Consider the following 27,386-nt stretch of genomic DNA (forward strand, 5'->3'; position numbering starts at 1 on the left):
AATGCTGTTTTTGTTTCAGACCCTACAGATTGTGGACAAGGTGGAATGTTTCAGAAAGTGGCAGAGAGATATTTCTAAATTTGTCTGGCAGGGCAAAAAGCCCAGAATAAAATTTAAAATATTAACCGATGCTAAGGAAAGAGGGGGGTTTGCCCTGCCAGACTTAAGGCTGTATTATGAATCCGCAGCTTTCTGCTGGCTGAAAGATTGGTTTCTTCTTGAGAACACTGATGTCCTGGATCTGGAAGGGTTTAACAACGCTTTTGGATGGCATGCATATTTGTGGTACGACAAGGTAAAAGTCCATAAGGCTTTCAAGAACCATATTGTCAGGAAAGCAATATTTAATGTCTGGATAAAATACAAAGACTTATTAGAAAACAAGACCCCAAGGTGGTTGTCACCAATGGAAGCTAAGGCTCGGAAAAGACTCAATATGGAGGCCAAATGGCCGAAATATTGGGAAATATTAGAAAAAGTTGGAGATACTTGGAGATTGCAGAGTTTTGAGAAATTAAAGGATAAAGTGCGAGATTGGCTACACTATGCTCAGATCAGGGAGATTTTTAACTTGGATAAGAAAACTGGTTTCCAGGTGGAAAAATCGAAATTAGAGACAGAACTGTTAGAACCAAAAACTAAGATACTTTCAAAAATGTATAACTTGCTGTTAAAATGGAACACTCAGGATGAAACGGTTAAATCAGCTATAATAAAATGGGCGCAAGACATTGGTTACAATATCATGTTTGCTGACTGGGAACGGTTATGGACCACCGGTGTGAAGTTCACGGCATGTAATGCCCTGAAAGAGAATATTATGAAAATGATATATAGGTGGTACATGACCCCAGTCAAGCTTGCAAAAATATATCATTTGCCAGACAATAAGTGTTGGAAATGTAAGGAAACTGAAGGAACATTCTTTCATCTCTGGTGGACTTGCCCAAGGGTTAAGGCTTTCTAGGAAATGATTTATAACGAGTTGAAAAGGGTATTTAAGTATACCTTCCCTAAGAAACCAGAGGCCTTCCATTTGGGGATTGCTGGCCAGAGGGTGCTAAAGAAGGACCGAACTTTCTTTATGTATGCAACAACAGCAGCATGAATACTTATCGCAAAACATTGGAAGACCCAAGATTTGCCCACGCTGGAAGAATGGCAGACGCAACTGATAGACTACATGGAATTGGCAGAAATGACTGGCAGAAATCGAGACCTGGGAGAAGAGACAGTGGAAGAGGACTGGAAAAAGTTTAAGGACTATCTACAAAAACATTATAAACTGTATGAATGTTAAGGATGCAGGATAGAAAACAACATGGCATCAGCAAATTTAGTTGAAAGAAATATGAGAATATGTGATGTTTAAGAAAAAGATGAAATTTGGAGTAACATTATGTTCAAATTAAGTATTTAAGTATTTGATAAAAATATCTAAAGTTGGAGACACAATATCTGAAAATTACAAAATAAGAACTGAAACAAGGTGATAAATTGCTGCTTACAATTTTATAATTGGGAACTCAGGAAAGGGAGATGTGAGGAACTCCAAAAGGTTATGGAAATATGATTATAGACAGTTGATTTCATTGTATTCTTTCTATTCTATGTTTATCTTTTTGTTTTTCTCTGTTTTTCTTCGTTTGTTGTATTTTGGTGATGGTATTTTGGATGTTTGGTGATTTTATTGTTTAAAACCTTTAATAAATATCTTTTTTTTAAAAAAAAAAAAAAAAGAACGGACCTCCAGAACAAATTAAGTTTGTAACTAGAGGTACCACTGTACCTGGAAAATAGGGACACTTCAAGGGTCTGGATCTTTCAATAGTGAAATTATCCTTAGCATAATTGTATTTATTTAAAGCACTTCCCTTGAGATCTGCTAATCACATATACACAGACCATTTCTTAATTGCATGTCTATGCCTTCCTCTACCCAAGAAGACAGATTACATGTAACATTTCATCAGACTTTGTTCTGCGGAAAATAATTCCATTCACTATATCTCTTATTTGTGAGGTGGCCAGTTTCACAACAGTTTAATCGTGCCTTTGTCTTATTTGATGGCTATCTTGGTATGAAATTCTTCTAGAGCTTCAAGGAGTTAACAAATCTTGCCAGTTTTTGAGCAAATCATATCTAGAGGACATGACTGATTGTATCAGTATCTAGTAAATTGGAAAGAATTAGGCCAGTGCTCCGACTTCATTGTATTTGGGGTTGAATGACTTAATTAAAAAAAAAAAAAGTTCAGAAAAGCATCTAAGAGATTCCTGAGATGTGTTAACCCAGCAATATAGAGTGGCTTTTGCTCATATGTATGGCTTAATTGTCGAAGCTGTCTTTCTCATTTTAATTTCACCTGCTAGAAAGTCAATAATAATTGATTAAATTTTGTTAGACGAATTCTTATCTGTTACCCTTGCCCGTGAGAGAAAATCCTTAGTTTATCTTAGGCGGCATTTGTTGACACACACTGTAACCCTTAAATAAGTCTTAACTGATGATCTCTTGTGGAAGTGGACATAATTTGCTTCAAAGGCTTTTGATCTCGCCCTCCACGAAGAAGTATTAACAAAACCACCAATGAGGAAGGAGCAAAGGCCATATTTATAATAAGAGAAATTTGTTAGGTGAAAGGAAACTGGATTGTATTGAAAGCCTGGTTTCCGGGGACCCAATTAACATGGAAACTGCATTCTGGGCTCTTTTTGAGAACGGCTGTTTGTGTATGTTAAACTGGATAGCAGGGAAACTGGCTTGAAGCACCTGTCTGGTAAAATATAAACAAGTAATTGGAATGGTAACATGAGGGAACCAGGTATTATGGTGGGGATGCCATAGCCAAAGGTTAGCATTTTAAAGTCTCATTGGTTTCAGCGGGATGAGTAAAAGTGCCTGTAAAATGCTTAACTTTGGCTAGATCAGGGCGGTCCAACCACTCGGACCAAGTGGGCCACAGGAGTACTTTGACACAGAACCCAGGAGCCACACACAGAATTAAATGTCCATATCATAATTTAAAATGTTTGCAATATAGTTAATATTATACACCCACACACCCATGTATGTAATATATTTATTTATCAAACAGATCAGAGCCATTCTTTCATATATATAAAAGATCCAAAAACAAGGAAGCTGACGAGTGTGAGGGGAATTGCTGGATGCAGGCAGGACTCTGGGCAGGAAAGCAATGGAATTATTAGTGGCTCTTGGTGGGGTGGGAGAGAAGGAAGAGACAGGAAAAGGGTGTGCTAACATACAGCTTGCTGCAGCTGATGGACAGATTAGAGAAGTCTCACTCTGCTTTTTTTAACCCCTCCCCCCTTTTCTCTCCTCCTTTGGCGCTTCCAGCACTGCCATTGCCACCAATAGATGCAACACGCACACACACACACACACACACACACACCCCTGTGCATGCACACTCACTCTCCCTAGGCTGTTAGGAATCCTCTCCTAATGCTGACTTGGCTGGAGAAACCGCCTATTGCTTCTCTTCTTTTTTTCCTCCCCCATCCATCTTTCTCTCTCCTCATCCCACTCTGAGGAGGATTCTCAACCACAGTAGGGATGGGCAGCCTGCGGTGGTTGCAAGCAAACCAGGGCAAGGTTTTCATGGTGTCAGTTCCCTGCAGCTTTGGTACTCAGCAAGGGCCACCCAGAAAAAGGCCTAGAGGGCTGCATACAGCCCACAATCTGCGCCTTGGACCACCCTGAGCTAGGTCATGCCATCTATCACTATTCTTTAGAGTTATTTAAATTTATTTTAAGATTGGAAGAGCAGTCTAAGGTAGGAGCTGATAACCTCTGTAGATGGTGGATTAGAGAAATATAGGGTTTTTTTTGAAAAAAATCTTTGCTAAGGGGGGGGTAGCATTTAATAAAGCACCTTGAGATGATCGAATATAATGAATTAGTGCCATTGGATCAGCCACCTGCTTTGGCTGTAGAATTTCATAAGTTTCTGCAGCCCAAGCTTTCAATGTTCTATATACAATCCACTGAACACTCCCAGTTGATTTGACAATTGTATAGGAGTACTGCTTTTGGCATTAGCACTTGGTGGATATAAAAAGCTCTTCGGCTTTCAAAGAAAGTAGTACATTCATTTTTTAAATAAATATTTCAGAGCAGTCTCATTGACACTTCAATTTTGATCATTGTTTAGCAAGCAAATGATGCATAGTTTAGAGCTGTTTTGATTGAACAATCGACCTTCTCACTGAATATGAGTGTTATGTTGGAAAGAAACGTCCTTGTATGATTTATTTAAATGGAAGGCTCCTCATCTTCCAAAACATAGAGAAGCTTTTGTGTTTGGAAGGAATTGTGTTTTGCAAATTAGCTGTGTGCACTTTTAATTAAAATATATATTATGTACTTTTTATAAGAATGTGTTTGCTCCTGTTTGTGCTTGAACTTTGAAGTGTGTGTGGGGGGGGGGAGGAGGTTTGTACCTATCCTTTGTCAATCAATTCAGAGATCCTGCTTTCACAATTTAGTTCTTTTGTCAGGAAATATACTTCCAGATGCATTTCTGGGGCAACGCAGTTGACATGCAACATTCACTCAACGTCCCACTGCAATGTATTTGAAAATGTAGCTGTAACATGGCAGAACAAGTTTGTACAAAGTGACTTCATTGCCACACTTCTAATAGGGATATTTCATTTCCCCTTTCCCTTCTAGGCTGTTGATATTCTTCTGCAACATGGGGCATACGTCAATGTGCAAGATGCAGTTTTTTTCTCCCCTTTACATATTGCGGCACACTATGGTCATGAACAGGTATGGAAAAGCTGGCAATGTGTGGTCTCAGATGGAGAACTTTATGTGCAATGTATAAGATGCCCTGCTACATGGTGAGCAGAGACAGAAGCAATCTCAGGCTTTGTCCTCACTTGCATATAAGCTATAGAAATAGTGAAGTGGTTCACACAGTCACGCATTGTGATGGCCTATGCGAATGAAGCAATGCAAAGGAATGATCAAATACAGAGCCTTTGCATCACCCAATGTCAGCTTTTAAAAAAAGCTCTTTTCAATGGAGACTGTTCACTGATTCAACTGCAAGTCATCAGGTTTTGAGTAATCAAACAATGGGAGAGAGAGGACAAGTGATATATATGAATGTGTGAACAGGCTACATATCAGTTACCAGTAGTCTCAAGCCAGGTTTGGATTACCCATGAGTGTACAGAATTTGAAAACACACCATTCAACTCACAACTGAATACTTGAAAGCTGCCACAGGAAACATTGTGTTTCGGATGCTATAAAATGAAACAAGCAGTCTGTCCATAGAATTTAATCTGTAATGGCTGCTTCATCCACCATCATTTCATGTTATGTTCATCAAATGGTGAACATGTATGAACTCACCCTCACTTTGCTATTCTCGCATCTTCCAGAGAGAGAATCCCCCCCCCAGCTTATTATCAGCATACCAGTGATCTGAACAACATATGCTGAAGTGATAAAGCTCATTTTCCACACAGCTGCAACACTGGTTTGCATCAAATACATATCACTTGTGCAAAGGAGAGTCATATGAGTCCATTTATGTTTTGAAAAAGACATGCTAAACCATTGCAGAATGTTGCCAGGTTTAACAGTACCTTTGGTTGACATCAAACTAAGTTGTAGTTGTCATATCTATTGATTTCAGTGAGTCTGCTGAGTAGAATTAATACTGGAGGCAACACATTATATCAGTGTTGGTTTACATATGCATGTACTGAAGACTTCCCCAGAGTTGTTTTTTTGCAATGTTATTGGGGAATCCTGGGGCCCAACTCTTGGATATTGGCCTAAGTGCTCCAGACAAGCAAGGGTTCATGACCCCCAAATCTATTGAGGCAAAGCAATGAATTTTGAGGTGCTCCCCTGAAGTTGCATTCTGTTCCTTTTGTGGTTCTTAAAATACTGTTGCCTCAGTGGACTGCTTAGGTTATCTCATCCGAAGACAGCACGTGGCCCTTGGCTTAATTTCCTGGGATGGCTGCTTGACTGCCTGTGCTCCCCTATGTACCAAAATAAGATCTCTTGGTGGAGACAGATTCCTGTTGAGGTGTGAGTTTTAATCTAAGCCGGAAGATGCTGACCCCAGGTGGGATATATTTTCCATTTCATTACACTACTTAGATGAAGGTGGAGAATGGTTTCCAAAAATGATTTGGAGAGTGTGTCCAATGAAACAGATAGGTGAAAATATTATAATAATGCATTCAGTAATGGTATGTACGTGTGTGTGTGTGTTCATCCTTTTATCCCTCCATGTGAAAGGCTGAAAAGCTGGTTTATTTTGGTATGTTGCTTTTCAACAAATAGTCACAGTTTTGTAAAAATTATGCTAAAATGCATATGGTGCTTTTGTGATAAGGGTTTCAGCTTTTGGGGGGGGGCCTATAGCCTGGACGTATCTCATTCATGGGCATTTTACTTTATTTTGTTACTCAGGTCATTTAAATTAATAGGCTTGTAGCTGTTTCCATCCTCTTACCATCTGCAGCATTTTTGAAACAGAATTGCAACTGATGCTGCAAAGCAAGTATTCTATCAACATACAATTTAATTATAAATACAGGCCTTATTCTCATGATGGTGGATAGATATAACATGTTCCGGATGTTACACAAATCACAATTTTCAAAAGTTAAGGTATACAGCCTATATACATTGTCCTGTGATTTCATGGAAAACACTAACATTGCTTACAATTTTGATTCCATGTTGATAGGTAACCCGACTCCTGCTGAAATTTGGTGCTGATGTGAACGTCAGTGGAGAAGTTGGAGACAGGCCCCTTCATTTGGCTTCAGCAAAAGGATTTCTCAACATTGCAAAACTTCTGTTAGAGGAGGGCACCAAGGCTGATGGTAAGTTGTCAGAAACATAACATTGAGGTTCTGTTTTAGAGTCCTGCAACCAGCAGGAGCCAGTGAGTGGGGGTATCATGGCACACCTGGTCTTTTGGCAGCAGCATCATCAGGAAGAGAGCTGGGGAGTCAGCACTTCACAGGTGCACTGGTAGAGCCAATCTGGTCCTTCTGCTGGTTCACACCTGTAGACTTCTCTGCTACCTCACCCATCTCTCTGTTGGTCAGTGGCATGACCCTTTCCTCTCCCACCTTACCTGCCAGCCCATAATTTAAATTGTTATTTCAAACCAGTTTGTGAACTTCAGGGTTTCTGACCTCTCAAACCTCTTGGTTTATATTCGTATTCTCTCTTCCTTTCTTCCGCATTTCCTGAAGGGTATCAACAGTCAGTGGAATGTCCAATGACATATTTTCCATACCAAATGTTCTTGATCTTATTAACAATTCAGTCTCATCGTATCTCCCATCTCCACCTTTAGACATTCATAGCATTAGCTCTTCTCAAAACACATTCCGTTCCCATGGAGGAAGTATGACGTGGCAAAATTACTTTTGATTTGAAGGCAACACTTTCACCGAGAAAACAGATAATTAAAAATAAAGAAAATGAAAATTCTTAGCACTCTGAATTCTCTTGATCATTTAAAACTTCCTTGGCTCAAACAACTAGAGCATGCTTATTGTTCTGCCTTCAGCCTTTTAACGATCGACTCTTCTTAAAGCCAGAAAGTAGCTCGCACACCAGATGTGAATTTCTACCAGCAGACAGAGAAACCTCTCAGTCACAAATTATAACTGTCTCGGAGAATTAAGAGACAGAGGTTTTTGCAGACTTCGTGCCCGCCAAAGCTCTTACTTGGCTTTTTGGCAAGATGTTGATTCCTCCACTTATAATTCAGTTACCCCCCTCCCCACCTGAGTTCCCAGGAGCTGAAAACTTCTCAGTCTCCTGGTGCTTTTTCAGAGCACCGGAGGTTAATCCCCTGTTCACTCTTATTGCCGGAGTGAATTCAGTAAGCAAGATTTATTCTCAGCTACCATCAATCACCACACAATTATCTCCATCGGCAACCTGCCAACAAAAAAAATGTTCAGTCCGCCATGTTACTTCCTTGGAAGTCCCACTTTTGATGAAAGATTTGAAGCAAGAAACACAGGTGCCACTCAACAGGTGGTCTGGGAGGTAATTCCAGGCAACACGAAATAACTAGTAGAATGATTTAAGGGAACAGAATACTTTGGGGCAGATTCCTATGTCTACGGTTCTCCTATCAGATAGGGTGTTGTGCCATTAACAGCCATATGTCTGGTCAACATTCATCCGATGCAACGATCCCTAGAAAGGGGGTGTAGTGATGGTAAACACTGACTTATTGATTGCCTGCCTGTCACTTAAGCAGTTTGAAGGCATAGGGATTGTGCTGGGGGTGGGGAGGCAACTCTGCTGTCAACCACCTTGCCCACTAAGGATTTTGGCCACTCCTGAGATGACCAGCCTGCAGCTCCATCCCCCCTCTTGCTTAGTAAATTCTCGACCAATACAAAATGCATTGGTCCATATGACACTTACTTTTTTGGGAGGGGGCAGACATTTTATCTGTTTTTTCATACATAGCCTAGAAGCATTGGCCTCATTCCTCACATTGGTTGTTTCCACAGGTAATCACCTGCTAGTGTCAGAGTGCAATGGAAATTGGTCTACACAAACACACAACACACTCTACTCAACAGTGCCTGCCAGTGTAAATTTAACATATTCTCTGTGAGTCATGACAGTGTTACATACCTCCTACTCCCTCATAAAAAAGTGTAGAAGCAGCATGACTCAGATTTGTAAGTAATTCTCTCTCTTTTTCCCCACCGAGAGCCCTTGATATTTACAGCTTGATGTGTGTGCACTGAACCAATCTAATTATAATACTGGGGGCTGGGGAAAAGAAGTGGTATGTGCACCTACCATACAAAGCAGAAAAGGACTTGTTATCAGCAAGTTAATTTATTCTTAAAGAAGAGGAAATCAGGACACCGCTACAGATGATTTATTTTAAAATCTGTATCTTCTTGGGAAAGGGAGAGAGCAGCAGAGAACCTGGAAGCCGAAAATGTCTTAGCCTCAAAGTGGCACATTTTGAAACTTCAAATCTCCATGGTAACTGAGGATAGAGTTGCAAGCATTAAAGAAGGAAAAAATAATTCATTATTTACAATTAGCTCAAGCTGTTTTGAAAGCGTCCTCTGAAACGCAACCACATGTTGCCTCTCTGTACTTTTGACCTATCCGGTATAGCATGTTTTGACTGGTCAGCCATTTAGAGCCAGGCTTCAGGTCATAGAAGCCGAGGGAGAGGACTGGTGGCTGTTGAGGCAGAACAAAAAGGTCAAAATGCTGTCAAATGTGGCTAAACATTTGCACAATGAAAGGTAGTGTCAAGGTTTTCCCTTCTTTCTTCCACTTGAAATGGAGTCAAGAAGGAGACTGTCACAAGCTTCTTTGTCGCTGCAAGGTCTTGCGAGTTCTGAAGAGGGGGAAAAACCTGCTTCTCTCAACAGTGGCTCAAAGATTTATTTCTGCCATGGGTGGTTTCTGTCCCCCAATGTGGAGGGTGCTCTTTGGGGGAACATTGCTCTGTGATAAGGGCAGGTCTTCAACCTCTACTCTATGGCTGTGTATACATACCATACATTCAAAACACATCACTTTCTGGGAAATGTATTTTACTCCCCACAGAGTGACAATACCCACAAACAAAAGTTCTTGTGTGCTAGAAATGTAGGCCTAGTCAACTGTCTCTGCACACTGGATCATTTATAGCATCCATTCCTTTGCATGTCAACGTCACTGCAAAGCACCTGGGTGTGTGAAGTCACTATTCAACTGCATTTTCCAAACCCATCTGCAGCAGTTAGACCAAGTACAGTTGTGCTTATTAGTAAACCACAGACATATAGGCGTCAGGTGGTTCTTCACTTGCAGAGGCTCCGTGGTAAGATTTGGATGCTCAGATATGGATATTAAATGGCCAGACTAATTCTCCAGATGGGGAATGACTGAACCCCACTCCCTGGGGCTAAAAAATTCTCTTTTCAAAAATAATACCGCATATGGGCAGAGATCAGTTTATTTCCAGTATGTGTCATTTGCACAATATGTTCACTTATAAATCCATTCAATCTCATTAATTTATGGGAGGAGGGTTATAAAAGAAATCAGAACAAAAATCCAGAAGTCTTAATTATTTTAAAAATATGTGCAGCAAACGTCTCATATCTGACGTGGTGGTGCAAATTTAGTTTTCCTGTGATGGTCAGAAGGAACAGTCACCTTATTCATTTCCATCTATGACACATTTGACTGCTCTTATTTGCCAAAACCAGCTGTCTCTTGTAACCCCACATGTTGTAAGTGGAGTGCACTATAATGTCACTGTTTAGCTCAATATTGGATTTTGTAAAATCCATTATACAACAGCAGGCTGTCTTATTCATACACAATAGGAACTCTCTCAAGTTAAGGTCAGATGCTGCCAGCACTGTTTCATGTTTAAAATCTTTACTGTGTGGGGAGTCCAATAGTAAATTGGAATATTTCTTGAAAGATTCTTATCCTCTTTATTCTTTCTTTCTTTCTGTGTTTCCTTGAGCATGTCACAGACTTCAATTCGGACATTGCTTGCCCGAAGTAGTTCCATGCTCAGGGTCATATTAGGTCTCATATCAGTGTCAGAGACAAAGAGCAAGTGAGTCAAACAGTTTTTACCTGCTACATTCTCCCTCTCACCCTGGGGCTATCCACAAGAACTGGTGTGAGTTACAGAGTTGGAGAAGAGGATCTTTGGGAATGCTTCCATTGTTTTTATAAGCCGTCTCACATTTTACTGGGAAAATGTGTGTTTCAGAATGAGCCTTGAGATCATTTGAGGCCCCCCTCCCAACCCACCTTCTCTGCAAACCCTGTATGGCATATATCAGGTACGTCCCCCCCACTCCTGCAATCCCCTATCCACCCATTTTTAGGGCTGGCAGATTGTGCATACGGATCACTTGTGATCTACAGGTCATGGGTGGGGGAATATCAATGTATGGCCCCAAGGTTTGTTCCTGTACATCATTAGGTGTAGTGTGCATCTGCTTCAAACACAGTGACAGTATGGTGGTTAGGCATTGGGTAAGCCTTTGTATGGAGGGGAGGTTGTAGTCTTTGCCTGCCCCCTCCTCAGTAAGGGTATCCTGTTAAAGGGATCTAAGGTGTGAATCCTGTCTGAAGCCTGGACATTGGCTAGGACCATGTCACAGCCCCTATGGAGACCCCCTCAGGATGCCCCTATTTGATGTAAGTCATAGGGCACCCCCTATTGGTAGTTTACCCAAGAAGATGCCTGCTTCTTGGGAGAAAAGCTATGATAAATCTAGACAGCATCTCAAAAAGCAGAGACATTACCTTGTCGACAAAGATCTGTATAGTTGAAGCTATGGTTTTCCCAGTAGTGATGTATGGAAGTGAGAGCTGGACCACAAAGAAGGCTGATCTCTGGAGAATTGATCATTTTGAATTGTGGTGCTGGAGGAGACTCTTGAGAGTCCCATGGACTGCAAAAAGATCAAACCTATCCATTCTGAAGGAAATCAACCCTGAGTGCTCACTGGAAGGACAGATCCTGAAGCTGAGGCTCCAATACTTTGGCCACCTCATGAGAAGAGAATACTCTCTGGAAAAAATGTTGGGTAAGATTGAGGGCACAAGGAGAAGGAGACGACAGAGGACAAGATGGTTGGACAGTGTTATAGAAGCGACCAACATTAATTTGACCAAACTGCGGTGGAAGACAGGAGTACCTAGCATGCTCTGCTCCATGGGGACACGAAGAGTCAGACATGACTAATTGACTAAACAACAACAACAATGAGCAACATCCATTACCACTTCCTATTGCCTCCCAGTATAAGATTGTATTATACCCATCAGAGCTATTCTCACCAAGTCTTTTTTAACCTGATTGGCATTCAGGCATTTATTATGCCATTCACATCCAGCCTATCATTTGCTTTTCCTCACCCATACAAATGGCTCTCAGCTAAGATTTTCCTTATGCAAACAGGTAGGCACAGCAGCAAGAAATATTATGCACCCTGTCCCATGTCCCTTGCCTGATTTCCTCCTGATGACTTTTACACTAGGAATATTATGCAGAATATGCTGCTAAAATGGAAATCAGTTATGAATTGCATATTTTTTTTGCTCACCTGCTTCATCTTTCATATAAGCAAATATGTCAAAGACCGGAGGTTTTCAAAAGTGCACCTGGGACATTGGCTGCCAACTGAAATAATGCGTGAATCCAGCAAAGAACTGTGGGCAGCACTCCAAATCCTTTGATGCACACTTATTGCCACATTATTGGCATAGATGGATTTTTTATTTTAAAAAAAATACTTGGAAGTAACACTTCTTTGAGGCCTTGTTATTTGAACCAAACCTTTGGTAGGATTAGCTGTTTTTTAAGAAGCATTTTAACTATATTCATCCCCTCGCCCCTCACTCTTTCTGTTCCTTTTGCCTTCTACACTTTTTACTCCTGGTAACTAAGGCAACTGGTTTTACGGGTATCAAGATGCAAGAGCTATGCCAATGCTCTGCTTTAAAATTCTCTCTAAAACATTTTTGAAGTATCTCCTTCTATAAATGATGGGGTACATGCACGATATATGCTGTGATGAGCTCACACTGATGCTAATAAGTAATGCATCCATATTATTACTGGTTAGACCGTTCCATCACATGGCAATATGCCTTTCATGGAGAATTGTACGCAAGAGAGAAAGATAGACAGTTCTGGGATTGTATTCTACTGACAGCTAGACACCTTTTTGCCTTCAATCAAAAAGGGATTCATGGGCACCTTTCATTGGGACTGAAGCAAAGAGTTGTGACTATTTGAAATTCCCAGTTTCATAATGTTTTGAATGTGACAATTGAATTTGTATTTTGACCACGAAATTAGACTTCTCACTTGTTTTGATTTGGGAGAGTTGCCTCGTGAGCCGTCAACTGTTGAACACTAGGGTAAAGTGGGGGAGCCTCGGGACCAAGGGGCTGAATGTGGTCCTCTGAGCCCCCCTAGCCAGCCCTTGGAACTCTGCTCAGGCCACATCCCTCACAATCTCTGCTCCACACCCTCCTTGAGTTCTTTTGCCTGGCTGGAAGGTGCCATTTGAACTGGGATAATGTTTCTGGCTTGCCTGGATGCAAGTGTGTTTGTGTTTGTGTGTGTAGAACTCTCTAACTTTTGTGAGGTTGAAATTTTGCCTATTGTAGAAAGGTAAGTATCACGTCTATTGATCTTCCCACCTTTTTTCTCTGCCCCCTCCCCACCCACTGTTGGAATGTGGACTGCATACTTTTGTCCATGAGAGAATGTAGCCCCTGGGCTGAATACAGTGAGGTTAATCTGTGCAGCAATTACAGCTTCTGACTGAGATCTCGAGTACCAAGAGCACAAGGCCTTGCATAACTCTGCTCACACAAGATGCCTCTGTCTGATTTTGTCAATTCACCCCTCATTAAACAGTCACCTGGGTCCCACACAGGGGGTCACTCTCCAGAAAGGCTTTCAGGCGCTGTGGGATAGAAAGCAATGGAGGAGAATGTTTCCCAGTGAAGATTCCCCACCAACATCTACAGAGATGGTGAATCTTTTTCACTTCTTGTTTTTATATGCTTCCTTCTGTCCTCATGTTCATCCCTCCCCCACACCACGCCCCATGATTCAAATAAGTATTTGAAATTGCTCTTGGTACTTTTGTTTTACTGTTGATCTGCAGTAACAGCATTAATGTATTTCAAAGTAGGTCTGGATTTTCCATGCCACAGAACATTGCTCCTTAATATCGAATAGCTTTGCTTTCTCATTCATTTTGTAATAACCCAGGTGCTTGTTTCCTTTTAATTCCTGCCTTTTGGATCATCATTTTTGCTCCGCACTGTTAATATGCAGGCAGCAAGGTTTCTTTGAAAAGGTCGTTAATTCAACAATGCTTTCTTATTTTCCTTGACTGAAAAACCTCACCATGATATTCAATAAATATTGCTGCAGCAATAACTGATTACAATCTAAGCAATTACAAGAAAATGGCATCAAGGAGCAGCTTCAGAGTACAAATCCTTTATCAGTCAGTCAAAATATTTGAGGGTCAGAGTGCTGCAGTGGCTGCAGAGTGTTTGCCTTGGCCAAACTAGATGTTGTGGCAGGTTTCTTGATTATTATTTTAAAGAACAAATGTAGCCATCGATAACTGCCTCAATTTGGATAAGGAGCAAAGCATTGAGTAACTGCCTGTTCCAGTTTCCCAATTTCATTTTCCCCTGCCACAACTGTGATATGTCCATGTGTACAACATGGAGGCCTCTGAGTCAACCAATAATGTTTTCATTTTATTTAAGGAAATAAAGAGTGTGTGTAACTCTTTCCTCGGCTCCAGTTTCATGATCCAAATGCCTCCAAAGAGGATTGTGTTGCTTAAAGTTCTCAGAGTATGCTCTTTTTTGGGTTTGAAGGAAATGTCCCTCCACATTAGATTCACAAGCTGATCCTAATCTTGATTTGAGTATGTTTACGTTGTGAGCATTTTGCCTTCCTCTGCAGAGTTCACTTTTGGTTCACTTTTCTGGGCCGGCTTAGAACTCTTTGCTATGGAGGCACCTTCTGCTGCTGGAATTATGTGGTGTGGATTGAGCAGGTTCATTCTCACGGGTGGTCCAATTGGTAGTTCATGAGCTATCTGCCACACCTGCACTCTGTGAGGAAAGCTTTCTTTGAAGATGACCTGCTAATTTCTCTCTCTCTCTCTCTCTCTCTGATTCAATGGCAGTGAATGCTCAAGACAATGAAGACCACGCTCCCCTCCACTTCTGCTCTCGATTTGGGCACCATGATATCGTCAAGTTCTTGCTCCAAAGTAATTTTGAAGTCCAGCCCCATGTGGTTAATATTTATGGAGACACACCTTTGCACCTGTGAGTAATGAGCACTGCAGGGCTGTTCTGCTCGGCCTCCGTTGTGGTTCATCTTCCCATACTATTTAAAAACACTAAGCTGACATTTTTTCTCCTTAGTGCTTGCTACAATGGAAAGTTTGAAGTTGTAAAGGAATTAATTCAACTTGCAGGGACAGAAAGTCTCACCAAGGAGAATATATTCAGTGAAACTGCCTTTCACAGGTAGGCCATTTTATATGCCTCTGCCCGCTTTGCCCCCTCACTTGAGAAGGTTACAGCACAGGAACTCTTCCTCAGAATATGTTGGGCCCTCGGCTGGATCAGCCAATGATCCATCTAGTCAACAAGCCACCTCTCACAGTGGCTAACCCAGACATCCCCAAACTTGCCCCCCAGCTGTTTTGTGACTACAATTCCCATCATCCCTGACCACTGGTCCTGTTAGCTAGGGGTGATGGGAGTTGTAGTCCCAAAACATCTGGAGGGCCAAGTTTGGGGATGCCTGGGCTAACCAGATGCCTGTAGGAAGAAGAAATACTTGAATCCCCAAAGCTGCTCTATAACTTTCTTTTCAGAGGTAAAAAAAAAGCAGTATAGAGAGGCAAATTTTGATTTGGAAAAGGAGCCATTCCCTTTCCAGTCTTTTCCCACAGATACAGTCTACTTACGGTAGGCTGCTTTGAGTTACAGAAAACCACAGAGGAAAGAATCTCCGCATGACATACAGTGGGAGCCTCAAAGTCATTTCCTCAGCTGTGAAGGGTGTAAGGATGTGAACAATGCAACCTGTAAAGCATTTTGAATACTAACTGTGCTGTGGAAATAGTAATTAATATGGTAACATGTATTTTGATCTTTCAAACATCTGGGAAGTATTTCTTATTGAAGTGTGCTGGCAATAAAATCTGTAATTAAGTTTTCTGGCTTCCTCCTTAAAATGATCAAGCTTCCACAAGAATTCTTTGCATTTTCACACAAAAAAAACATTGTTACCACCATCTGCTACGTAGATATAATAAAAGAAAGATATCAGTGCGTCATGAAATCAAATATTTATTATAATTGTCTGTTTCTTGCGTAGGAGCTTCAAGTTGGAAATTTACAAAAGTCCCTGCAAAATAGTAAGGTAGCAAGACGTAGTATATATGGAATACCTTTATGTCTCCATTAAAAAAATATTGATATTCAGCCCTTCCATAGTATTTGCAGAGCTCATGTTCAAAAACACAATAATAGAATCCAGCATGGATTAAGCAAACAATGAACACCCAAAATAAATAGCAAGAAAAGTGCAGCGTATAAGACTTTTCTACAAAACAAAGAGCTGCAGAGAGACAACCCCCCCCCCCCCCAATTTGGCAGATCAAATGCTCTGCGGACAGGTAATGAAAAAGAATGAAAAAGGGTGATCAAACATTCCTCCCAAGGTAGCTTTTTCACTCAGGTCATGGCCAACACAGAAGGCTTTCTCCTATGTCTCAACCAGCTTCTTGTCCTCTTAATCTAACAATATTGTTGACACAGCTAGTAGCGTTGCCATACGTCCAGGATTTCCCTGGGCTTTTCTGTCCTGATTTTCACTGTTTGAAATACTGACAACCCCTAGAACAAAACTGTAACATGTACAGTTTAAAAAATGTGTGTACACTCAAGGCTCAGGTGACAGCTCCAAGACAGTTTGTATATCACTACAGTGGTACCTCGGGTTACAGACGCTTCAGGTTACAGACTCTGCTAACCCAGAAATAGTACCTCTGGTTAAGAACTTTGCTTCAGGATCAGAACAGAAATTGCACAGCGGCAGCGGGAGGCCCCATTAGCTAAAGTGGTGCTTCAGGTTAAGAACAGTTTCAGGTTAAGAACAGACCTCCAGAATGAATTAAGTACTTAACCTGAGGTACCTCTGGATCTGTTTCCAAGTGGGCACATGCATAAATCTTTGCTGTGTTATGCTGACTTCCAGGTAGGTCTTGGAGGAGTGTTTGCCCCCAGAGTTTTGATCTTCTGTACTGGAGGAGGTTGAGTGGAGTGAATGGAGACCCAGAACTGTAGAGCTCTCAGTTCTGCCCACCAAAAGCACATTGGTGACCTAAGGAAAGTCCACAAATGGGTTGCTCAAGGATAGGCATTAAGCTGGCCCATGATCTACTAGATTGCCCCAGGCTAGTGTAGCTGTGAGGAGGCATTTGACTGCACTGCAGCCTGAGAACCCCAGCCAGGATGAGCAACAGTGCTGCGGATGCAATAGTGACTATGCTACTCCACTACACCCTGCTGAGGTTTTGATTACTCTGTTAGACAGCAATATTAACAACAAAATACAGACTATATTAAAACAATGCAGAAATCAGTGAACACCACCTGAAAAGGATTAGAGATGTTGCGGGTTGCCATATTTCAAGAAGTAAAAATCCAGAGAGAAAAAGTTGTTGAGGGTTTGTTTTTTTTTTTTTTGCAAAACACTTCCTGGTTCTGTTTGCAAAAACTCAGACATTTTGCTGATTTTACACAGGTGGTAATTTTGCCATTGTAATTCTGGATGAGTCCAGGAAAAACCAGACATATGTCAGAAAGGGAAGAGAAAGGCCAGGGTAACCATGAACCTGGCCAGGGACCGCATGCAAGACCCTCAGGTCAAGCCTAATAAAAGCCTTGGTGTTTTCAGCTGGTTCTTATTTTGCTCAACAAAGGCCCTTGGAGCAGGGCCTGGTCTGCTCATTGTAAACCACAGGTTTCAGAATAATAGAATCACAAATTTGTAGAGTTGGAAGGGACTATCCAAGAATCATCTGGTCCAATCCCAAGGGTAATCTAGTCCAATCCCCCGCAATGCAGGAATTTCTTGCCCGAAGTGGGGCTCAAACCCACAACCCTAAGATTTAGAGTCTAGTGCAGGGTGTAATTTTGGGACTACAACTCCCATGATCCCTAGCTAACAGGACCAGTGGTCAGGGGTGATGGGAATTGTAGTCCCAAAACATCGAGTTTGCCTGTGCCTGGTCTAGTGCTCTAGCAACTGAGCTGTCCCACAACCTGTCACATGAAGGCTCTTGGAAGGAAGAGAAGAAGAAGAGAAGAGTTTGGATTTGATATCCCACTTTATCACTACCTGAAGGAGTCTCAAAGCGGCTAACATTCTCATTCCCCTTCCTCCCCCACACCAAACACTCTGTGAGGTGAGTGAGGCTGAGAGACTTCAATGAAGTGTGTCTAGCCCAAGGTCACCCTGCAGCTGCATGTGGAGGAACAGAGACGCGAACCCAGTTCACCAGATTACGAGTCTACCGTTCTTAACCACTACACCACACTGGAGAGTCACGTACACTGAGGGCCCACCTACACATTTGTTTGTTATTTCAAGTCATGGGTCCCAGAGGGTTTTTTGTCCTGTTGCATTTCCTGGGAAAACCCACTGTTTACAACTCGATCAAAACAAACATTGTTCGGGTTTTCTGCAGATTGACGTTTGTTCAGATTCTGCAATAAATAACATGTTTTCACTGGAGAAAGTGGCAGGACAAAAGAAAAACTTCTCAGACCCATGACTTGGAATCATGGGACAAACAAAAGAGTTGATAGGGCCTGAGACACACAGAGTTTTCTGTGGTGCTTTTATACGGTTTACAATGTTTATAATTTATTGACTATCTATATTCAGTTTTATTAGCTGGGATTTTTTGATTTAAACAGGGTGTTTTTCCCCCCTGTTGTAGTGCATGTACCTATGGCAAGAACATAGAACTAGTCAAGTTTCTCCTTGATCAAAATGTGTTGAGTCTCAACCACCAAGGAAGAGATGGACATACAGGTAAGACTGTGAAGGTCTGTGTGAGAGAGGTAGAGTTGGCATTTGGAGAAGCCATGCACAATGGAGCTTCTTTGCTCAGCTCTGCAAGCCGTTGTACACACCAAGCAAAACAATTGTGATTGTCACTTGTTGCCATTGGGCCACTAGATGGCCATTCCAAGCCCACTTCTATTGTGGGAACTTATGGGCGATTTCTTATGTTAGTGCAAGACCCAAAAAGGACATCCGTGAACTTCTCTAGCACCTTTTCCCCATGCTTCTGATGGAACTGCTAAAGCAGAATAAAAAAATTCCTTCCTGTAGCACCTTAAAGACCAACTAAGTTAGTTCTTGGTATAAGCTTTTGTGTGCATGCACACTTCTTCAGATTCTTCAGGTATCTGAAGAAGTGTGCATGCACACAAAAGCTTATACCAAGAACTAACTTAGTTGGTCTTTAAGGTGCTACAGGAAGGAATTTTTTTATTTTGACTATGGCAGACCAACACGGCTACCTATCTGTAACTGCTAAAACAGAAGATGCTCATCTTCCCCTAAATAGAACTGTACCATCCAGGATGCATCTGGAACTTATGCAACTCCTGTTGGTACCTGATGCCAAGAGCCTATTATATCATGAGCAGAGAAAGCATGCTTTGTAAACAGCCCTGTTTGAGGGAGTTTTTGAAGACAAAAAGACTGGCAAAAATTAGTACTACAAAAACCATAAGGATGGGTTACTGCTCAGATAGTTACAGTAATTAATTTCATAGCAATGTCTTTTTCCATAGCTCAGTGGTAGAGCAACTGTTTTGCAAGCACAAGGTCCCAGGTTTCATCCCTGGCATTCTCAGGTAGCACTGAGAATAGAATCCTGTCTGGAATTTTGGAGAGCTGCTGGTAGTTACTGTAGACAATATTGAACTAGTCTGACTCAGAATAAGCCAGCTTCCTATATTCCTAATCCATAGATGAGTTTTGTTGGTCTTCTACAAGTGCTTTTACAGTGTTGTGGAAATTTGGATGACACCCAATCTCTCTTTCCCACCTTCAATTTTCCAGGGTTGCATTCTGCTTGCTATCATGGCCATATCCGTCTCGTCCAATTTTTACTAGACAACGGAGCTGATATGAATCTGGTTGCCTGCGATCCCAGCAGGTCTAGTGGTGAGAAAGATGAGCAGACCTGCTTGATGTGGGCCTATGAGAAAGGTACAGCAATTGTGGGGTGGGGTGGGGACACTTTTACATTACAAACATAGCATTGCAGCTTGGAAAGCACACGAGAGTGTAAGTCCAGGCACAGGGACAAAGCCTGTCTTTATTGTGTCAGCATCTAAAGCTGAGAGAATGAGGCATTCCAAGTATAGGATTTATGCTTTCAGAAATACTAACCAAAGCCTTAATTCCCGGCAAATTAAATTCAAACCATCCTCCGTTCCAATAAAATAAGAAATCCATCATTGTATATCCTAGTTCAGAAAAGGCATCTTCTGCCTTCAAGTATAGACAAGGATTTAGGGTTAAATTCCCCCCAAGCCCTTATCACCGAACAAGGTATCGCAGACATCATTAGAATGCAGTTATCCATGAAGTCCATTAGGAAGTCAGGGACTACTATTGATTTTATGTGGAAGCAAACTCTGGTTCTACTGTGATGGGCAGCAAGTGGCATAAACCTCCTTTAAAGATAGATAGCTCTCCTTGATTTCCTGCAGAAATTCTTCAAAGAAACTGCATATCTCTGTGGTTTCTGCTTTGCTGTACTGTGCGTTACACATTTCACAGATCTGCCCTGGCAACAGCTCAGATTCATGTTCTGCTTCTCTTTGTCCTCCAAACTCAACTAGAAAACTGTCGATTCTCAGAAGCTCTTTCCTTTGTGCTCATCTGTTTCTGAGCCAGGGTATGTTTCTACATTAAAATGTGCATGAGCCTGCTTAAACCACGGTCCATTCGGGAGTCATAAACAACCCTACTTCAGAGAGCAATTTCTATAGTACATCTATAGAAATATGATATATAAAAATATAAAATATTTTATATTTTCTATAAATATAAAATCCATATAATAATATGATGCCATTTGCTAGAAGAGAGGCTTTTATGTGTGGATATAGATTCAGCATCCTTTAACCTACCCTGAGACTTTAGGGTGAAGTGGGGGAATAAAATAGTAATTATAATTTTAACTATTATCATGTTTCATTTATTAGACATCAGTGTTTTCAGGTTTGAATTGTTAGTTGGCATCGTTTGTTTTTTTCCAAGAGGATAGCATTTCAAGACTGCTGTGATTCATATTTTATTCTTTTATTTGTTTACATTAAAGTAAATTGAATACCGACAAAAGCTGAGGACAGATTATATTGTGTTGGTGGGTATGTGTTTTTTAGAGTTTAAATTGCTATGACTAAGTTATTACTGTCATGGTGCACACACTCATCCAGTTATGTTCATTGGTTTTTGTTTTTTGTTTGCTTATTATTTCAAATGGTTTCTTCCAGGACATGATGCTATTGTCACACTTCTGAAACACTACAAAAGACCTCAGGATGAATCCCCTTGTAACGAATACTCCCAACCTGGGGGAGGTATAGTATTCACAAGTGTTGTTGTTTTTTTCATTTTGCACTGCTAAGAATGCAATCTAATAGATTTCTTTTCAGTGAAGTAGATAGGCAAGAGACTAGTTTGCATGAAGAGCCCATAAGAGTACAAAGAATTAACAGCCTGGAGCCAGACTAGAGATAGCAGAGACAGTTGTCCACTGTAGAACCTGGTCAGCCTCTTAGGGACCAAATTGGGAAGCAGGTTGGGCAGGAGACTGAGAGAGATGGGTGAAATCGATCCTTAGGCAGGCTAGAAGAAACGCCCAGGTTAGAATACAAGAGAGAGAGAGCAGAAGGGGATGCAAACTTTCCATGCCCAGGAATAATGGTTCTTTCTGACACCGAGAGAGCAGAAATTAGAAGGAAAGAGAAGATCTCCAGAAACAAGCATTGCCCCCTATACCTCAGATGCCCCAAAAGCTAGACTATTAATTACAGAGGCACTCCCCTCTTTGTACATTTGCAAAATATTGGGTTAAACCAGCAGGTATCTGCATGTGCTTCTGTTTGGGTCAATAACGTAGACAGTCAGTTTGATGCAGAGCTCCTCCATCCACTCCTGCCATTCATAATGGCAATGGCCTGTAGGTTATAGCTTAGGCAGAATAGCACATTTGATTGCATTGACCCATGTCTTTATTTTTTTATATGCTTTCCATTTTTATTTCTTTTTAGAATTCCTCTTTATCTTAAAAAAAGCTGTCATTCCATGTTGCATGCAATAAAGTGAGAAGGAAAGATCCCTTCCTACATGTTTGATTTGTTGTTCAAGCATTCTCTTTGTGTTGTTTGCTTTCCTTTGATGTCACTTTGATTACTTGTGCATTATGACTCCCGTCCTAAAACTTTTATTTGAAGTTAGCTGTATTGAAATCAATATTTATACCTCAAATAAAAATAAATGCATATATTCATCCGAAAACTTCACTTCTTCCCACCCCTGGGTCAAATGCCTTTAGTTCATAATTCCAAGGATTAATAATTATTTTCTGACCAACTATTCAGCTTGTACTCAGGAAACACTCTAGTATAATAAAAAAGAAACCCCACTGAAATGGTACAGCCGTATCCAAGATTTTTCATTCCATTGATGGCTGAATCCCCGCATGTTTGTTTGTTTATTTATTATTTTAATTCATAATCTTCCCTTCATTACAGTGTCCGAGGGCAGGGTACGTGCAATCCCACAATACAGTTCTAAAATATTATTGAGAACCTCTGTTAAAAGCAGAGTTGAAACAATAACCAGCACTACCACAAAACAGGAGGGGATGCAACAAAATCTTTCTGTCTCTCATGTCCATGCTATTGCTCCATGGACCACAGTTCCAAGATTTTCAAAGTACAGACTGAAATATACAGTAAGCCCTTACTTTTTAAACTTCTCCACCCCCATGGTTCTACCCAGACACTGAGGTCCAGCACCAAGGGCCTTTTGGTGGTTCCCTCACTGCGAGAAGCAAAAGTTACAGGGAACCAGGCAGAGGGCCTTCTCAGTAGTGGCACCCGCCCTGTGGAACACCCTCCCACCAGATGTCAAAGAGAAGAACAATTACCAGACTTTTAGAAAGCATCCGAAGGCAGCCCTGTTTAGGGAAGCTTTTAATGTTTGATGCATTACTGTATTTTAATATTTTGTTGGAAACCACCCAGAGTGGCTGGGGAAGCCCAGTCAGATGGGTGGGGTAAAAATAATAAATTATTATTATTATTATTATTATTATTATTATTATTATTATTCCAGTGTATACATTTAAACCAGCTTAGAAAATATTCATGCAGTCTAAAGCTTAGGTATTAATGAGTCTATGACATTTCCTTTGCCTTGATGGAACAACATGGAATTTCCATGCCCATGTTAATAAAGCTAGATCAAAACTATATCACCTACAACACCAGCCCTGCTTTTCAAAAGACAGGTTTATAATAACCTAGAATGAGACTTCTTAGGTGCTTCACACACAGAGAAAGTATATTAAGTGATACATTATTTTTGAAAATCTGTAAGCCTACATTTTCTTTTTATTTCAGATGGATCCTATGTGTCAGTTCCGTCTCCTCTAGGGAAGATTAAAAGCATGACGAAAGGTATTTTTAATGTCAAATTGAATCTTTTATAGCAAAGGTGTTTTCCTAGATTTGTGTATTCTGGGCATCCATGAGAACAGTTCCGCTGGTGACACAACTGCTGGGCATGCCTATCTTACCTGTGTTTGTGTCTCCGCTCAGTTTGCCTCCCATACTTTTGATAGCTGGCCTGACATGGAAAAAAAATGACAGGGAATGCTGTTTCTATCACTTCATCTCCATAACTGGAAAAGTTATACCTGCCAGATTTCTGCCTGCCAGGAAACTGTTACATCACAGGTGTAAAAGCTGGCAACTCCAAACAATACACACGTGGCAGTGTTCAGAATTGGCTGCACTTTCCCTCCTTCATTTAGGCCAGTGGTGGCCAAAGTTGGCCCTCCAGTTGTTTTTGGACTACAACTCCCATCATCCCTAGCTAACAGGACCAGTGGCCAGGGATGATGGGAATTGCAGTCCCCAAACAGCTGGAGGGCCAACTTTGGCCACCACTGATTTAGGCAGTAGCGTACCTTGGCTTCTCAGTGGTGCCCTGTGTGATGCCAAAATCTGATGCCCCTCCACGCCTCTCACCTTCCATTAGATGTCATAGTTGTGGTGCCCACTGCAGGGGCCTCAGAAGTTCCACACCCAGTTATGCTCCCTAGATCCATCTTTGGTTTAGGTCCTGACCTAGTCTTAACAATAGACAGGGAAGTACAAACAAGGCACATCAGCATTTGGAACAGGGCAAGTGGGCATGTACAGTGGTCAAAGCCAGTAGCAATTCTTACCATCATGTTAAAAGACCTTGCTTGGCATCTTTTGTCCAAAAGGGGGGTATATTAAACTTTGACTTTACTAGGGTCTTTTGTTTAGAAATTTCAGTATGTGTGAGTTGGGAACTGTCACTTAAGACAGCTGCTGGATAATTGTCAAAGCGGTCCAATCTTATGGAAGCCTACTCAGATGTAAGTCCTACTGTGTTTAATGGGCTTGCTTCAAAGATAAGTGTGCATAGGATTGCAGCCTTAGTTTAACTTTGGTAAGTGTCATAATTGTGGAACTGGCTCTTTTTACACCAGTCAGAAATATATTTCTGCAATTATAATTATTGTAGTATTTCATATGTCCTACACAAATTGAATTGTGATGTTCTGTGAAATGGCATCTAAGATACTACAAGGATGGCTTGTTTTGTTTTTTCTTACTAAATATTAAAAGTGATGATGAGAATATAAATGTGAGCGCTATCAGATTTAACTACCTGCATTTGAAATAAAATCTTTTACAAAAAATTAATCATATGTTTGAGGCATAACTCAGTTGCTTCTTGATGGCTCTTTTGACACACTTCCTTTAGAATTTCCTTCCCGCATTATCAGCTTTGGGTGCATCAAAAAGTTTATATCCTACTCATGTAATCAAAAGGCATATTCAAATGTTCTGTTGAGAAATGTTTTGATAAACCTGTTACAGCGAAGCACGTGGATCAACAAGTTAGCCTGAAAATTCAGTTGTGTATCAAATCCAATTCGCAGAGTCATTGAACAGTGTATTGGAATGGCAGTAAAAACACAGCCTCGCTAGCTACTGTTAGAGAGACAGAGAGACAGGAGAAGGAACTAATTCCTTGTATAAAGGATTTTCTGCAACCATTACATGATCCAGATAGAATATGCATATGGAACAGTGTTCTTTAGTGATAAGCTTCTAAAGCCAAAAAAAAAGCTCTAAGGCAGTCAGAATGTTGCAAATCTGTATTTATTATTGGGGGCTTATTGTAGGATATTGAAACAAAAAGGAACCGAAATATCAGTCAAGCCATTCATAATGGGAAACTATGCTATCAGTGTGTTGCTTATTTTTATTTTTTGTTAAATTCGGTACTTAAAATATATATTCACTGCATTTTTACAAATGGACTGTTTTCCTTTGGCAGAAAAAGCAGATGTTCTTCTTCTCCGCGCTGGTTTGCCATCCCATTTTCACCTCCAGCTCTCAGAAATCGAGTTCCATGAAATTATTGGTTCAGGTAAAAGGAAGTAGAAAATAAGGTTCCATTTTAGAGAATGAATTCCGCCCCCCTCCCATGTTGCTGTGTTTTTATTTAATCTCATTCCTTGTAGGATCGTTTGGAAAAGTATATAAGGGAAGATGCAGAAATAAAATAGTGGCAATCAAACGGTAAGCTTTAGTGGAGTTTTTGTTGGTTACTTTACTTAGTTAAGAATGTTTTTAAATGGAATTCTTTTAATATATATATATATATATATATATATATATATATATATATATATATTCTGATTCTGCTAACCAGATACCGAGCCAACACCTACTGCTCCAAATCAGACGTTGACATGTTTTGCCGAGAAGTTTCCATCCTGTGCCGACTCAATCACCCCTGTGTCATCCAGTTTGTTGGTGCTTGCCTGGATGATCCAAGCCAGTTTGCAATAGTTACACAATACATATCTGGAGGATCCCTCTTCTCCCTGCTGCATGAACAAAAAAGGTAAAACTGGCTTTAATCGGTCAGTTTCCGTTTCTTTCAGTTCCGCATCTTTCACAACTTCTATTCAGTTCTCCAAATTTCAACAGCAATGTACCATTTCTTTTTTTTTTAATTCTGCAGCAAAATCCACCAGCATTTTAGTGTGGGGTTTTATTTTAATTAAAAAAAAAATTGTATGCAATTTTGACTAACAGTGCACATTTTTTGCAAGCAATTTTCCATAACTTCATGCATTTTTTGGCATGTTTTCACAAATATATGCATTTTTATTCACCTTTTCCCACAGCACATGCATTTTTGTACTCATGGTTTGTGATTTAGGCAGTTTTTCCATGAAACGTGGGCAAGCTAATTAGCACATAAGGACTCTTGAGTTTATAGTAGAAGACGGAGAATTTTCAGAAATAATCAGCTCCTCTCATGGTTTGATTGTTTCTCTGTTCCCACAATTTGAATAATGGTTGAGCGACATCTGGGTTTTTTGATCCTTGCCACAAAGAGCAAGAGGACTAATATTATTTGGGATTCCTCAGTTGTAGCAGTTGCTACAATAAACTAGATGATGATTAATCTGCCCTTCTCCCTAAGGCCCCAGAGTGAATTAGAACACAATGTTAAAAACAATTTTAGGTTTACAATCACAGAAATGCAGTGGGCCCTAAAAATATATAGGCAGTGACCATTTTGTGCGCGTCCAGCTGACGTGCAACTGCCATAGCTGTCAACGTTTTCCATTTTTAAAGGGAAATTCCCTTATTCCGAATAGGATTCTTCACAAGAAAAGGGAAAAGTTGACAGCTATGGCAAAGGCTGGCACGTACGATGCTTTTGGCCCTGGAAGGGGGCATGGGCGGAATGAGCTTTCCTGCTTGGCAGGGGGTTGGACTCGATGGCCCTTGTGGTCTCTTCCAACTCTATGATTCTATGACCACTGACACACACAGTGACCCAGAATGCAACCCTCCATGTAAACAGGGAGTTGCCTGTACAACTCAGCTGTCAAATGCCAGGTTCAAGAGGCTCCTTAAGAGAATGTACAGTGAGAGAACCTAAGCTGACGCATTTTGCCCTCTCAAAGCCAAAACAAAAAACAAAAACACCAACCTTTTCATGTAGACCATGGCATGCATGAGTCTATTGATTATGCAGACACCTTTGATTTTTTTCCTCTTCCTTTATACTTATGGTTTGGATTATAAGGGTGAACATACAGGAAGAGGATTTGGCAATTCAGGGGGGAATTCAACATAGCACTAAGAAGCACTAACAGCACTAAGAAGAGCACAAGCATTTCTGCTCTCTCCTTCCCCTGTGTGCTGATCTGGGAGTTCTTCTGACACCCTCTCCCCCCATGCCAGTTTGGGGTGTGTGTGTGGAGGAAGAGATGGGATGAAAGCCCCATTGTACTAGTGGAAGGCTTCTGCTGGCAGAGCTCATTAAATCTTGCCTCTGGTGCATAGGGGATGGGCATGCTTCACAGTATTGCCCCTCTCAGTTTTATTAGCAGCAAATCTGCCAATT

General features: G+C 40.9%; 1 protein-coding gene across 2 annotated transcripts in view; it reads left to right on the forward strand.

The window, feature by feature from the left end:
• The window catches only part of LOC310710069 (serine/threonine-protein kinase TNNI3K), a 146,602-nt gene that overhangs the window by 24,351 nt on the left and 94,865 nt on the right, over positions 1 to 27,386 (forward strand). For both annotated transcript variants that reach the window (XM_083510498.1, XM_083510497.1), the window contains 11 exons: positions 4,700 to 4,798; positions 6,750 to 6,888; positions 14,758 to 14,902; positions 15,002 to 15,106; positions 18,598 to 18,692; positions 19,734 to 19,883; positions 21,179 to 21,265; positions 23,315 to 23,371; positions 25,293 to 25,385; positions 25,480 to 25,537; positions 25,671 to 25,865. In XM_083510498.1, coding sequence (XP_083366624.1) covers positions 4,700 to 4,798; positions 6,750 to 6,888; positions 14,758 to 14,902; positions 15,002 to 15,106; positions 18,598 to 18,692; positions 19,734 to 19,883; positions 21,179 to 21,265; positions 23,315 to 23,371; positions 25,293 to 25,385; positions 25,480 to 25,537; positions 25,671 to 25,865 — 1,223 coding nt within the window. The remainder of the gene's footprint in view (positions 1 to 4,699; positions 4,799 to 6,749; positions 6,889 to 14,757; positions 14,903 to 15,001; positions 15,107 to 18,597; positions 18,693 to 19,733; positions 19,884 to 21,178; positions 21,266 to 23,314; positions 23,372 to 25,292; positions 25,386 to 25,479; positions 25,538 to 25,670; positions 25,866 to 27,386) is intronic.

This window comes from Podarcis liolepis (assembly GCF_965112155.1).
Source record: "Podarcis liolepis genome assembly, chromosome: 6".
NCBI classification, from domain to species: Eukaryota; Metazoa; Chordata; class Lepidosauria; order Squamata; family Lacertidae; genus Podarcis; species Podarcis liolepis.